Source organism: Mastacembelus armatus, chromosome 14 (genome assembly GCF_900324485.2).
Source record: "Mastacembelus armatus chromosome 14, fMasArm1.2, whole genome shotgun sequence".
NCBI classification, from domain to species: Eukaryota; Metazoa; Chordata; class Actinopteri; order Synbranchiformes; family Mastacembelidae; genus Mastacembelus; species Mastacembelus armatus.
The window spans coordinates 18,858,714-18,872,098 of NC_046646.1; the positions used below are offsets into that span (position 1 = coordinate 18,858,714).

Genomic DNA, 13,385 nt, shown 5'->3' on the forward strand with positions numbered 1-13,385 from the left:
TGATCAATTTGTCAATTGAAGTCCGCACATTCGCCATAGAATCAACTACAACTGCCAAACTGTTGAATCTGAGTCATGTGGTTGGCATATAATTATATTCAAATGTCCGCTGAAAAGTATTTTAGCAGGAAACCACGATCATCATTAATATTTAATAGGTTCACACAATAAAATATTGTGTCGAATCTGCCGCGGCCGTTCACATCCGAGGAAGATGGCGGCCCCTACAAAACAGTGAGTTGCAAACATGCTAACGTGATAACTGGAGTGTTTACATTAAATGGCTGTTTCATTTAGGTGGGCTTTAGTTATAGTCACGATACATAACCCAATGCACTGTAGCAGCTGTGGTATAACAGCTCGGGAGCATTTAGAGAAACGGTGGTTCATTGTTGCTCCTGCAGCGAGTCAACGCTAGCTAACGTTAAGCTAACGATATGCTAACGATATGCTAACCTGGCTAGTTAACATTTACACTGATGTGGAATAAAAGTTTGTAGTTTTGAAGCGTGTTTACAAGAAACGAACCCTACAGCATCAACACATGCTCTGTGTGTCTTTATCCACTGCTCCTGTCAGTTCAGTGTTTGCACAGTTCACGCTAACAGGCTAACGAATAGAAAAAGTTATTAACGATGCTAACGTGAGTTTTCTTTTGTAGCCTAAGATTTCTAAGACCTATTAATACCAGCCTTTAACAAACCCCTAATAAAACTGTGTCCCCATATGAACACGTTTGTTTCTTAGCACTGAGGACAACTTTAACCCTCACTAACCAGTCATGACACTTCACTTACAGTTCATTTGTGGGTTTTTTTTGTTCAAATGTCTGATTTAGTTTTGGTGTCAGATACAAAGTCTTTGCTTTTCCTTATGAATTCCAGCCATCTATCTGTTTTCTATACTGCTTAGTCCAGGTTAGGGTCACGGTGGTCTGGGTACACCCTGGACAGATCACCAGTCTATCACAAAAAAAGACAAACTCTCAGACCTTGTTGGGTGTTAAGAAGCTTCTGATTGTCCATAGGTACGGGCTGATCTTGCCACAGAAGAAAGGAGCATCAAAGGTAGCAACCCTGAAGAAACCCTCAGTGTTTGGCGATGACTCTGATGATGAGGTGGGTAAACCTTTTGGATTTGTTTTAAGCAGAGCAATACAATATAATTTCTCTCTTGTTATTATTCACCACTCAAAGCATATGATTCAGGTGTTTCCACTATATGATATATATTAAATTAACTCCCAAGATCATTCAGATCACAGCTGGCCAGGCAGATTGTTCAAATACACCGATTATGTTTTGTTCCTCAGCTCTCAGTTGGAGAGAGTCTGCAGAGAGAAGCTATCAAAAAGAAGACAATGAAGCAGGTGAGAGGAAAAATGAAAAATACTAGATGCGACTAGAGTCCACATAATGCTATCACTATTTTTCAAACATAGTCAACCCTCTGTCATTTACATTTCTGCTATTTGTCTATCCTTCTCTGTCTAAAGACACATTTGGAGATGCAGAAGGCCCTGGAGCAGGACAGCACTGTGTATGACTATGACGCAGTTTACGATGACATTCAAAAAGAGAGAAATGAGAACAACAAAAAAATTCTGGGAGGCACTGACAAAAGGGTAACACCATCCCGCTGCTGAAGAAAAAGCTAATTTTCTCATGAACACTGAATTTCTAATTTGTTTTTTTTTTTTTACGACAGCCAAAGTATATCCACCAGTTAATGAAAGCAGTCGAAGACCGAAAGAAAGAACAAGAACGAAGGGAGGAGAGAAAGATTCAGAAGGAAAGAGAGGCAGAGGGAGAGAAGTTTGCAGAAAAAGATGCTTATGTTACCGCCGCCTATAGGCAAAAACTGCAGGAGCAGAAGGAGGAAGAGGAGAGGGAGAAGAGACAGGCAGAGATTGAAGGTTAGACCAATACTTTCCAATTATTTTTAAGCTCCTGGAAAATATGATTTTGCTGTAACTGATATTAGACTTTGACATGTCCTACTGATATAGTTTTTCCCTTAAAAACCTGGATTGCAAAAGCAATTTGTGTTGCCAGTCTGACAATAGCCTAATGGTCTTGCACATAAAGCATGACTTGATGAGATTGACTTAAATAACATAATTAATGTTTAAATGATTTTTGTTTTGCTTAGCTGCTTTGGATGTGAAGAAACAAAAAGACCTGAGCGGCTTCTACCGGCACCTGCTGAATCAGACTGTAGGAGAGGAGGCGATACCCGATCGCTCAGCAAATAAGTCAGTTCAAAGCTCCACATTACTTTCTCATCAACAGAGTAGTACAAGTACAAAGCAAACTATTCTGAGCTTTTAATGGTATCTCTCTGGTCTTGCTTCTACAGAACTCAAACTTTGACAGTTTCAAAAGACACAGAGAGAACCTCACCTGTTCCCTCACCTACGTCCCATGACAATATTCCAAGCTCAAACAGTGACACTGAGGAAGGGCATGAGCGGAAGTCTGCGTTTAGCAAGCCTGGGACAGGCTCTATACACTCCAAACGCCAGTATAGACAGAGGTCGCCTTCATCAGGGAGTGGAGAAGATCGGGAGAAGGACAGAGAGAGGGAGAGAGACAGACATAAAAAGAGTCATAGACATCTTGACAGAGACAGAGCTAGGGACAGGGACAGAGACAGAGACAGAAACAGAGGAAGGGAAAAAGATGACAGACATGGTGGTAGAAGAGATGATAGGGATAGAAGGAAAGACAGGGACAGAGACCGAGGGAGAGAAGATGACAGAAGTAGAGGCAGGGGGGACACAGAGAGGGACGACAGGCACGGGAAAAGGGAGAGGAGCCCTAAAGAAAGAGAGCGGGATAAGAATGGGGAAAGAGAGAAGAGGAGGAATTCTGCTGAAGACAAGCATAAGGACAAAGATCGGGAAGAAGAGAAGGAGCAAAGGAAGGAACCAGAGAAGGAGAAGGCAGTGAGGAGGGAAGAAAAAGATCCAGTAAAGAAAGAAGAATCTGAAGCAGAGAGTAAGGAAAAAGAAGGTGCAGAGAAAGAGATAATGGAGGAAAAGGCAAACAAGTTTGCAAAGCGTAGCACAGATCAGACTGTGAGTTCAGCACGAGAGAGGTACTTGGCCAGACAGATGGCACGCACGACCTGTAAGAGCTATATCGAGAAAGAGGAGGACTGAGCTGTCCAGCAGACAACAAACATCCCTGAGTTGCACACAGCCTTTGTCTCAGTTCAGAGGATGAGGCTAACCTTATTTTAGAGTTTTCTTTTTTCCAACAAATCCCATTAAAAAGTTGTTTTCTTCTACTGTCAAAACTTTCTGACTTTCCTATTCTGTTACCTATTGCTTCCTACATAAAATGTATCTATTTAAAAAGGTCTCACAAATATATAGATTCTTTTGATTTCCTTTTCCTGTAACAGCTGGGCAGTGTAGTTCTTAGAAAATCTTCCTCAAACAAGAGTAAATAGTGCATTCATTTTTTTTGGGACTATTTTCAACTGTGGAGTAATACACATTTACTAGCAGAGTCTACATAGTGTATCCAGATGAACTACAATGCCCATGTTAACTGTAATGAAAGAACATTTCACCCAGCCCTGCAGTGTGGTTTACTAATAGTTTAGTGCAAAGAAGAAGAAGCAATAACAGGCTTTGTTTGCACAGACAACACTTGTTAGTGGAATTTAGTTATTGCTGGTTTTAGTTTTTGTGGGATTTGTTGCCAGTAGGAAAAATCATCGACATTTCTACCCATCCAACCATCCTCTGTACTGCTTAGTCCAATTCAGGTTCGTGGGGGGCTGGAGCCAATCCCAGCTGAGAGTGAGCGAGAGGCAGGGTACACCCTGGACTAGATCTAGTCTATCACAGGACCAACACACAGACAAAATCAATTTTACCAGAGTACATGGAGAAACCCCACACAGACACAGGGAGAACATGCAAACTCCACGATGATTCCAGGGTCAAATGGGATTTAAACCCAGAACCTTCTTGCTGGGAGGTGACAAACCAACTACCTTACCACTGTGCCATCACATTTCCAACCTTGCCCCACAACCACCGACTCAGCCATTTACTGCAGTGTGGAGATTCACACAGCTGTGTGTGTTCATGACCATTAATCACAAGTGTGTGACAGGGACCGTATGTGAATCTTTTGGGCTTAAAAAGGCAAATTTTTAATTTGCTACTGTTAAATAAGAATACTAACTTGTAAATATGAAATTGACATTGAGCCTCTTGTATCATCACATACAGGAATAAGTGTATGTAGCAAATGTTACTGCTTGATAGGGAGGACTGGAATAACATGAACCATTGATTTGCTGTTTGTCTACTTGTGTTCAGGGTTTTGTATGCTAGTAGCTAATAAAATGATTTTTAGTGCACAGATTCTGTTTGTCGCTTCCTTGTTCTGCAGATTGATGTTAAAACGATGGAAGATCTTAACTAATAGCTGGAAAGATTTTGTACACAAAACATACCATAATAAATGACACACTCTGCTACAACTAGCCAATAGTGTTTTAAAACATTTAAAAACCAACTCACTGAGAGGGAAGTGGTCGATCAGGAGCCTCTGGAGCAGTCTGGTGGACTGTTCTGGACAGTCTTTGCTGTAGAGCCAGATAGTTTCAGGTGGGTTGGCAGCATAAGAACAACAAAACCCTGAAACCCTGAAACCCAAAAAAGGGTGGGAGGTGGGGATCAGCTGCAAGATCCTCCAGTTTCCCCAGACACTTGATGAGAAAATCATCCCTTTACATCTGTTAACATCTGAACTATGTACAGAGACAATAAAAAATGTTGGTACAATCAAATCATGCATCTTTAAGCACATTATCACAGTAGAACAAGTTTTATAGTGGATTATGTTGTTTTGAAGAAGAGCCTGGTTACACATTTCTGGTTCTTCATCATTCAGAGGGTTCAGTCCTTTGGGGCCAAAAACACAAACAGGTTGGGGCAGGTTTGGATTCCAGATGTGGCCTGTGATCTGACACCATATTCTACTCTTAAAACACAGATGGGAAGGCAGGATTTCTATGGCCATGTTGGGGGCCAGAAACCCAACATTTCAGGATCAAAATATGCCTTAGGCCTAAAAAAAAACCAAAAAAAAAAAAACCTCACCTGCTATTTTTGAGCCATCATGTAAGACTACAGCAGAGACTTTGGGTGTGTTTGTACTGTTTACCACAAGGTTACATAAGGTTCTCCACATGAATCTCATCTGTGTACAAGTAGAAAAAAAAGCCATTTTACTGGCAACTTCTCAATTCTATATAAACATTTCTCATCCAACACTGTACTGAATTGGTTTATTTGCTGACACTTGTCAGAGCAGTGGTTCCCAACCCTGGTCCTCAAAGACCCCTGGTTCTGCTTGTTTCCCCAGCTATCCCTGTTGTACCCACAGCCAATTACCTAGATCAGGTGTGTTCAGCTAATCAGAAACAGGACATGCAGAGGATAGTTGGAAAACAAGCTGGACAGGACCAGGGTTGGAACCACTGTCAGGCCAGACCAAATATAGTAAGTGGGGATTTCTGTTCACAGAACCTAGCATCAGAGGCATCTCTAGTTTACCTGTAGTCTCAGACAATCCATATCAACTACACCTAGCTACTAATCAACTGTGCAGCTAAAAAACAAAACATCCCTTTAATGAAGGTAATAAAATGCATATTGCTTGAGCTGTTTTAAGGTCTTGATTTTAACAATGTAATAAAGAAAGCAGGTTGAACAACATCAGCTTTAGTTGTCATTTTAAATAGGGGCATGCTTGTGTGCAGTAAAGAGACTTAACATTTAATTTCAGACTTGAAATATTTATTGAATACAAAAATAATCTGCTTTACAGAGTATAAAACTTAATCAGGCCAACATCCATCTTCAGATCTCGTCATCTGCAGAAGAGAAGGACCCAGGTTAGATTTGGAGGTGGCTGTGAAATGACTGTACTATGTTAAACCGGTCTTCTCTAGTCACCAATGAACTCAGTTTGATTGGCATTAATCAGTTTAACAAAGCAGAGTACTTAAACATGGGAAACTTCCCATCAAAGCCAGTTGCATCTTATCAAGATTTATACATTAATATTTTCTGCTATAGGGACTATTCCCCACAGCAGGGATCATATCAAATAGTCCCTATGCAGTAGAAAGTATTTAGATTCTGAACACATTGCAGTACATACCTGTGCATGGCTTTCCAACTAAATGACTGACATTTTAAGCCAAGTGAACATTATAGGTGAACCACATGAATCTTACCTCATGACACTTGTAGGCATACTGAGGCAGTCTCTGCAACCACCTGATCCAATTCTGAAGGATTAAAAAAAAAAAAAAAAAAAAAAAGTCTGGTCTGCAAAAGTACTTTAACTTCACTGTACTCTGATGCTGCCATTTCATGTTCAGAAAACCGAGAGTCACCACTGAACATTCTGCCGGTAATTCCAGCATTTTCAGTTTAGGTTTCATCATAATGAACAACAATTATCTGTGCACAACAGCTGGAAAGCTACCTGCTAAATTCTCTCAGACATCAGGAAACTGGCTCAGGCTGGCAGTGTTACACCTATAAGAGACAATTGTGGAGAAATATATTTAAAAAAAAACAAAACTTTACTTTGGATTATTATTATTATTTTTTTTTTAGAGACTCAGAAAAGTGGATTAGAAACAATCGTCAGTTATCGCATCTGACGGCACTTCCTATTCCAGGTTTTCATCACTGACACTATCACAGGGATTTACCTCTGGGCAAATAAGCTTTTCCATGAAGTCACCATCATACAACATGAGTCAAAGAACTTCAGCAGCATTTAACAGCACAACATTAAAATCCATTCTGTGTGATTTAAGGACTAATGTGTTGCATGATTCCCAAGAGGCCTTTACAATCCATTGTTTTCACTGTGTGAAGGTGAACTTATATATATATTAAAAAAAAAATTATTTGACTATGTAAAGATAAAATATCTAAAGTAACTTACCAGGACCATTTCAAAATGGGTGTAGCTGCTGTTCCTCCACTTCAGATGCATCACTTTCATTCAGACATATCTTCTTTTAGCAGCTCAACCCTGAGAAAGCAGATCAAAATTTAAAACTGAACAAGCAGCAGTGATTGGGTCCATTCACATGATCATTGTCATTTCGAGTTCAGAAAACCAATAATCACCACTGAGCAATCTGCCGGTAATTCCAGCTATTTCAGTTTAGGTTTCATCACTACATTAAAGGCCGGTTACACATTTATACTCAAATGAAACTGCACTATTAAACCAACCTCAGTGCAGCCTTCCCATCCTCTCATGTGGGCACATTGTGACCTGCGTTGGAAAAAATTAAGTTCACATTAATAGAATGAAAGGTGATCAACACTGAGGAACACGTGTAGTTTGTGGAGGCTCAGAACAGTGAGCAAGAAACATCGTCAGTTATCGCATCAGACGGCACTTCCTATTCACAGCTTTCATCAATGACCAAGTCAGAGGAACAGGAGCGAGTTGGACTGACGGCTCACACTCACCTCACACAAGGACACAGCACCAGGTCATCTGTTAAAGTCCTGTGAGGAGCTGGAGGACTGACACCCCCCTGAGGAGAACCAGACAATCATGTTTGGAGGAATAAAGGTTGAGCTACGTTATTGCATGTGACTACAACCACGTGTCTACATTAACAAACCTGTCAGTGGTGATTACACTAAACGGCCTTTATTATACTTCTAAACCCACATTAGTAGCGTCTTTACTTCACTAAGCACTAAAAACTTTGACTATAGTGTTAGGATCAATATTAGAAAAAATTTGGTCTTTTAAATAATCAGACTTTTGTCGGTCACCTGGTCCATCTCTCTCCACGTGGCTCCACACGGCGCTAATGTTCCTCTTCAGGTTTAACAAAGACTCAAACTAAAGCTCAAACCACGTGTTGCTCTGAACCATAATTATTGAGGCTTTTGTTTTTTAAACTCTTCTTCAATCGACATACAATCTGTCGCAGCCCCGCAAGACAACCAGGATCCAACACGAGGCTAAAAGGGCTGTGGGCTGGCTGAGCAGCTTTTTAAAGCCTGCTAGTCGCAGGACTAAGACGTCACTTCCGTTTGCGTCGCCACAAAGTGACGCACATAGTTCTTAACGTCAACCCGGTGCGTGTTTTTTAAGGACACTTTTTTATTCAAGGTGATTTTAATGTTTGCATATTTGCAGTAAATGAAATCTCCCTTCATTCATTCATTGACTCGCTTCAGATGGTTTTTTTGTTACTGTTGGTCTGTGGTGCAGAGTCAGAAAAGCAGCATCTGTCAGTATAAAGCAACATCGTTATTTATGGAATATTTAAGTATCGTTGTTCTGTCTACAGTAACATGTTTTTTAATATGTAATATATTTTTCTACTCTGCCTCATGCATCGTCAGGGCGGTCTGTTAGACACTCTATGGCCGCCAGGTGGCGCTGTTTGACAGGTCACCCCCATCACTTATTACACGGACAGTGTCTTTAATTGGCCGCCTGTCTGAATTCTGTCTGTCTGGAGATAAACTGTGGAGAGTCGGGTCTTCGCTGTGAGCGTCGTTTTGCTCTGGATTTGTTTTCTTGGCAGACTTTGGACATCACACCAGACCCTGGTCTCATTTCCTTCAGTTTCAGCGCTCAGGTAGTTGCAAACTGAAACTTTTCTGTATTTAGACAGTTTGTGTTTCTGTGATTGGTGACGAGTCATCCTGGACACATATTCTGTTTCAAATGTTAGTTTGGAAAAACCAAATAAGGACATGTGAGGCTGCTGGGCCAAGCTAAATGACAAGTGGGGCTGCTTTCAGAAATAATGGTTTTTGTCAGTTAACCTGCAAATCTTTGATGTGGCCACTAAAAACTGGCCTCTAAAACAGCACCAGTTCCCCTGTAGGACAGTTTCTTTGGGGCTAGGCAGGAATGTCCTGAAGAACTGAGCACAGTTAATCTTTGTCTCAGTATCTTCTGTCTCATCATGTGATCTCTGACCGACTCCATGATGCTGAGATCAGAAAGAGTTTGGGACAGATCAGACCCCTCCATGATGGTGCTGTGTGTGGGATAAGGGTCACAGAGAGCCCTTCATTTGCTCTGTCCTGTTGCACAGGAGGAGTTCACTGCAAACTCTTTCTGTTTTCAGAGTGCAAAACTAAAACAACCTGATTTACTGCAGCCCCTGATCACATTGAAACCAAGATTTTAACTTTTCATTTGTTCTCTTTCAGAACAAAACCCAGAAGATATTAACTGTGTCCTTTCCCTGAATTTGTGGAAGCAGAGGTGAAAATAGAAAATTAAGTGTGTGTCTTGTTGAAGTGACTAAAAAGTGTTTAATGTCAATGAGAGTGACAGCTTGAAGGTGTGTGTGTGTGCGCACTGATCCACTGCAGCACCATGATGCCGCCTGTGAAGAAGGACCGGATCATTACTCGGTTCCCAAAGGTTACTAAAACACACACACACAAACAAACACACACACACACACACATTGATTTTTACTGTCCAGTGTAATTTGTAGTTATTTTTTGTTGTGTGTGTTTCTTCTTCCAAACGTCTTCACAGTGTTTTAGTCCAAATGCAGCGCTGCACACCAAAGTTGGCTTCCACCCACGGGTGAAGGCTGTCTGTCAGGTACAGAACACAGACACAGTGAGGTAAGATCCATCCTGCTACTAAACATTTTCAGCAGAGAAAAACATATTAATACACATTTGGTGCTCATGTTCAACCTAATGGAGGAAAATATTACCCAGTGCAACAACGTGGATTGTTGTTGGAAATAATATGGCATTTGTTACAAAGACAAAACTAAAACTAGTCACATTCATTCATTACTGGTGATATAAGTCTTTATATCATGTTTTTCTTTTAAATATTGAGTCTGCTGCACAGGGAAAAAAATAGTTCTATATATTTTTTAAATATTTTGATTGTTATTTGATAAAAATATTTGGACCAAAACTCACTAGACATAGGAAATCCATGGAAATTAAAAACTAAAACTGCATTATGTTTTTCTATGTCATAAACAGATCTCGTCACTGTCATAAAAAGCTTAAAATGCCTCAGCCAAACCAAATTCTTCTTAATTGGTGACATGAGGGTCATATTATTGCTCAGCGTAATAAAAATCTACAACTTTTAATGAGACTTTACAAGGCATGAAATAAAAAAGGTTTATTATTGTTAACTGTTGTACTGAGTCATTAAGTTTCATCTTTCTGTTGCCAGCTTTAACATCGCAAAGGTGATTGTGGTGGGAGATGTTGCAGTCGGGAAAACGTGTCTGGTCAGCAGGTAAGAAGCGACCCTGCAGAAACTCTTCCTGTCAGGCTTCATGTGGCTGTTTGTGGACTTTTCTGTTCAATTACTCAGTTTCAATGAAACTAAGGTTTCATTACCCGTGTTTTCACTGTAGTTGTGCACCATAGAGCTGCATTAAACCCAACTGTGATTTACAGTTAACATGTTTTAGAGCAGAGCTGTAAAACTCTCAGAAACACTGGCTTAACTACGAACCCCTGACTATACAAGTGACTTATTCCTTTTTTGACTGTAGTTCAAAATACTGTACAGTGAGACACAACTTTGGGCACCACAAACCTTGTTAAACATGTGAAAATGTTGCTCATATAACTGATTATGTTGCAGCTTTTTAATATCTCCCTTTCACTTTTCCCTCGGTCCTGTCAGGTTCTGTAAGGGAACGTTTGATAAGAACTACAAAGCAACCATAGGGGTGGATTTTGAGATGGAGCGTTTCGAGGTGCTTGGCGTTCCCTTCAGTCTACAACTGTAAGATTGTCGCTATGCCTCGGAAAAACACTCAGTTCATAGACTGATCCCTGAAGAAGCAAATTCACTTACTATTCTACTAAATATCCCAATGAGAACAATTAAATCCATGTCTGATCTGCTTCAGGTGGGATACAGCAGGTCAGGAACGCTTCAAGTGCATCGCTTCAACCTATTACAGAGGAGCTCAGGGTGAGATCAGTCCCAACTAAAGTCAACGATTCAAACCGTGTTGTCCTCACCATCTGACACCTTCTTTACTATTCACACTGTTTGTCTCTTTACATTTCTCCAGCCATTATAGTGGTGTTTGACTTAAGCAGTGTCAGCTCATTAGCAAATGCCAGGTGAGGGTTGACCCATCATTTAATGACTAGGCCACAAAAATACTACAAGAAGTTTTATAAATCTGTGTGTGTGTGTGTGTGTGTGTGTAGGCAGTGGCTGGAGGACGCCATGAAGGAAAACGACCCATCCAGTGTTTTACTGTTTCTTGTTGGGACCAAGAAGGACCTCAGTGTGGGTTGCTGTTCTCTTTTATACCATGAATATTTTGGGGTTTTAGATTATTGGTCAAACAGAACAAAATATTTAAATAAAGTATCTTTGAGTGTAAAACTGTACCAGTCCAGTCCAGTACAGTCCAGTACAGTTTTGTCCAGTCCAGAGCGATTGATCTAATCTGTAGTGGCCAACGGCCTGAAGCTTGTTTTGTTTTCGTATTGCTTCATCCCATTCTTGCACATCACTGTGTTCTGCTCCTCAGTCTCCTGAGCAGCTGGCTCAGACTGAGCAGGAGGCCATCAGACTCTCAGAGGAAATCAAAGCAGAGTACTGGGCCGTGTCCGCAAAGTCAGGTGGGACTCAAACACACATTAACATGCATAAATCACCCTAACAGCCTGACTCCCACAGTCACCTTCCCAACACGCTTTTCATTTTGTTTTAGCCTCATCTTTGTCTCACTGAACTCGTTCCTGTGTCTCTTGATCGTTCCAGGAGACGGTGTCAGGGATTTCTTCTTCCGTGTAGCCTCTCTGACTTTTGAGGCCAACGTTTTGTCTGAGCTTGAGAAAAGTGGGTCGAGGCATGTCCGTGACATTATCAGTGAGTCAGTTCTCTAAATTGAGTCCAGTCAGAGGACAGCATGACAATTTCAGCGATTTCTCATTTACCAACTAATTTGTTTTTCTTTTCTGACAGCAACACTTCAAAACTTATACTTTCCCATTAAAAAAAGTAAAAGAAATTGAAAACAGAAGTAATACATGCATTTCCAGGGGACTAGTTTTAGTTGTGGATTGGTTCCCAGTCCTTTGTGCTGGCTATTCCAAAGAATTAAAAGCTCTCTGGGGCTTTCTCAACCAGTTTTCTCTGACTACACTATATTGTAGTTGATGCTGTAAAGATTTTTATTTTTATTTGCATTGCAGAGATCACAGACAGCACAGAAGCCAATCACAAACCAATCAAGAGAAAATCCAACTGCTGCTGATGATAGATGAGAGATTATACTGCTCCAGTACAGAAATATAACAGAGAACTGGAAGTTTAAACTGGACTCAACATGCTCATTTTGGACATCTTTTTTTAGACCCTATATAAAACAATGCATTGTTTTCCTGGTTGCCAAAGTTACAAGGAAACCTTTTTGATATGCTTAGTAACATGATTTCTCAAAATCAAGATTAATCGCTAGCTTGTTTATTAAACAGCACTTGGTGGTGCTTTCACAAAAAATGTGGCTGAAGCCACATTTTTTCTCCGTAATGAATGAAATGTGAGGAACAGATTTAATGCATTTGTGGGTTTACTCACTGGTCTCCTGTCACGTGTCTGTGCTGCTAATGTGATGCATACGCCGGCTCCCATGACCATGGTCATACCCACAACGCATCTCTCTCCTCTGACGTAAGGGCACCCATGATCTGGAAAAAGGAGGGATTGTTCTGAGTTTAATCTGGGGCCGATTGATTTCTTCACTCAGTAACGACAGACAGGAGCAGTCAGTGTGTCTTCCTAAGTCTGTTGCTGTTCCCTCTGCGCTTCTATTAAACATAGTTTTTCTTATAGCTCATAGATTATGGATTGCAAATAAACTGGTTGTGATCACTGTATTGTCATTGGGGAAATTCTTCATTCTGTTCCTAAATACTCAGATTTCTAAAAATCAACAAAGCAAACACGAGCACATGTATGCACAACACATATCCAGACAGCCATTGTTTCTCAAATTAGCACCAACAAGTTACAGGATTTAATATGAACACTTTTATTAAAGGGATCACAGATAGAAAAGGTCATCAGCAGGGCCAGAGACATCACTTCTTTCCTGTCACCAACTACTGCTGACAACCAATCACAGCCTCACTGAGAAAGATGCAATATCTGGCGAGAGATGTAAAACCAAGTAATGTTTACTCAAAAACCATAACTACTTAAAACAATATGCATATTATGAGACCATGATACTTTGCACACTGCAAAAAATGAAGCACACCATTGAATACCAGTGCTGCTCGTCTGTACTGTGGCACAGAGGCACAGCAGCAGAAACCAAAAACTGAA

The 13,385-nt window shown here is 40.6% G+C and overlaps 2 protein-coding genes, 1 long non-coding RNA gene and 4 other non-coding genes across 8 annotated transcripts; 2 read left to right on the forward strand and 5 right to left on the reverse strand.

Annotated features, from left to right (window-relative positions):
* The first annotated feature begins 198 nt into the window (after positions 1–198).
* On the forward strand, positions 199–4,385 carry nsrp1 (nuclear speckle splicing regulatory protein 1). Its single transcript, XM_026329306.1, has 7 exons — positions 199–234; positions 1,028–1,118; positions 1,313–1,369; positions 1,496–1,624; positions 1,708–1,915; positions 2,152–2,254; positions 2,359–4,385. The coding sequence occupies exons 1-7, from the start codon at positions 215–217 to the stop codon at positions 3,161–3,163; spliced, it is 1,413 nt and encodes a 470-aa protein (XP_026185091.1). The 5' UTR covers positions 199–214; the 3' UTR covers positions 3,164–4,385.
* A 1,422-nt stretch (positions 4,386–5,807) lies between these two features.
* On the reverse strand, positions 5,808–8,093 carry LOC113143146 (uncharacterized). Of its 2 annotated transcripts, XR_003297012.1 has the most exons (7): positions 7,847–8,093; positions 7,532–7,599; positions 7,289–7,331; positions 6,993–7,082; positions 6,522–6,574; positions 6,268–6,321; positions 5,808–5,901 (listed from the first exon to the last, which is right to left on the reverse strand). It is a non-coding gene; the product is annotated as an uncharacterized LOC113143146 (long non-coding RNA). The 2 variants fall into 2 exon arrangements; XR_004463207.1 differs by having other exon boundaries at positions 5,808–6,321.
* Positions 6,409–6,482, reverse strand: LOC113143669 (small nucleolar RNA SNORD65). Its single transcript, XR_003297087.1, has one exon. It is a non-coding gene; the product is annotated as a small nucleolar RNA SNORD65 (small nucleolar RNA).
* Positions 6,658–6,735, reverse strand: LOC113143664 (small nucleolar RNA SNORD49). Its single transcript, XR_003297082.1, has one exon. It is a non-coding gene; the product is annotated as a small nucleolar RNA SNORD49 (small nucleolar RNA).
* Positions 7,160–7,233, reverse strand: LOC113143667 (small nucleolar RNA SNORD65). Its single transcript, XR_003297085.1, has one exon. It is a non-coding gene; the product is annotated as a small nucleolar RNA SNORD65 (small nucleolar RNA).
* On the reverse strand, positions 7,414–7,485 carry LOC113143663 (small nucleolar RNA SNORD49). Its single transcript, XR_003297081.1, has one exon. It is a non-coding gene; the product is annotated as a small nucleolar RNA SNORD49 (small nucleolar RNA).
* Positions 8,094–8,558: 465 nt separating the features above from the next.
* LOC113142805 (ras-related protein Rab-34-like) lies at positions 8,559–13,291 on the forward strand. Its single transcript, XM_026328087.2, has 11 exons — positions 8,559–8,664; positions 9,248–9,464; positions 9,585–9,676; positions 10,254–10,319; positions 10,716–10,817; positions 10,945–11,009; positions 11,113–11,164; positions 11,255–11,336; positions 11,584–11,674; positions 11,817–11,924; positions 12,251–13,291. Exons 2-11 carry the CDS (start codon positions 9,417–9,419, stop codon positions 12,310–12,312), a joined length of 768 nt encoding a protein of 255 aa, XP_026183872.1. The 5' UTR covers positions 8,559–8,664; positions 9,248–9,416; the 3' UTR covers positions 12,313–13,291.
* Positions 13,292–13,385: the final 94 nt, after the last annotated feature.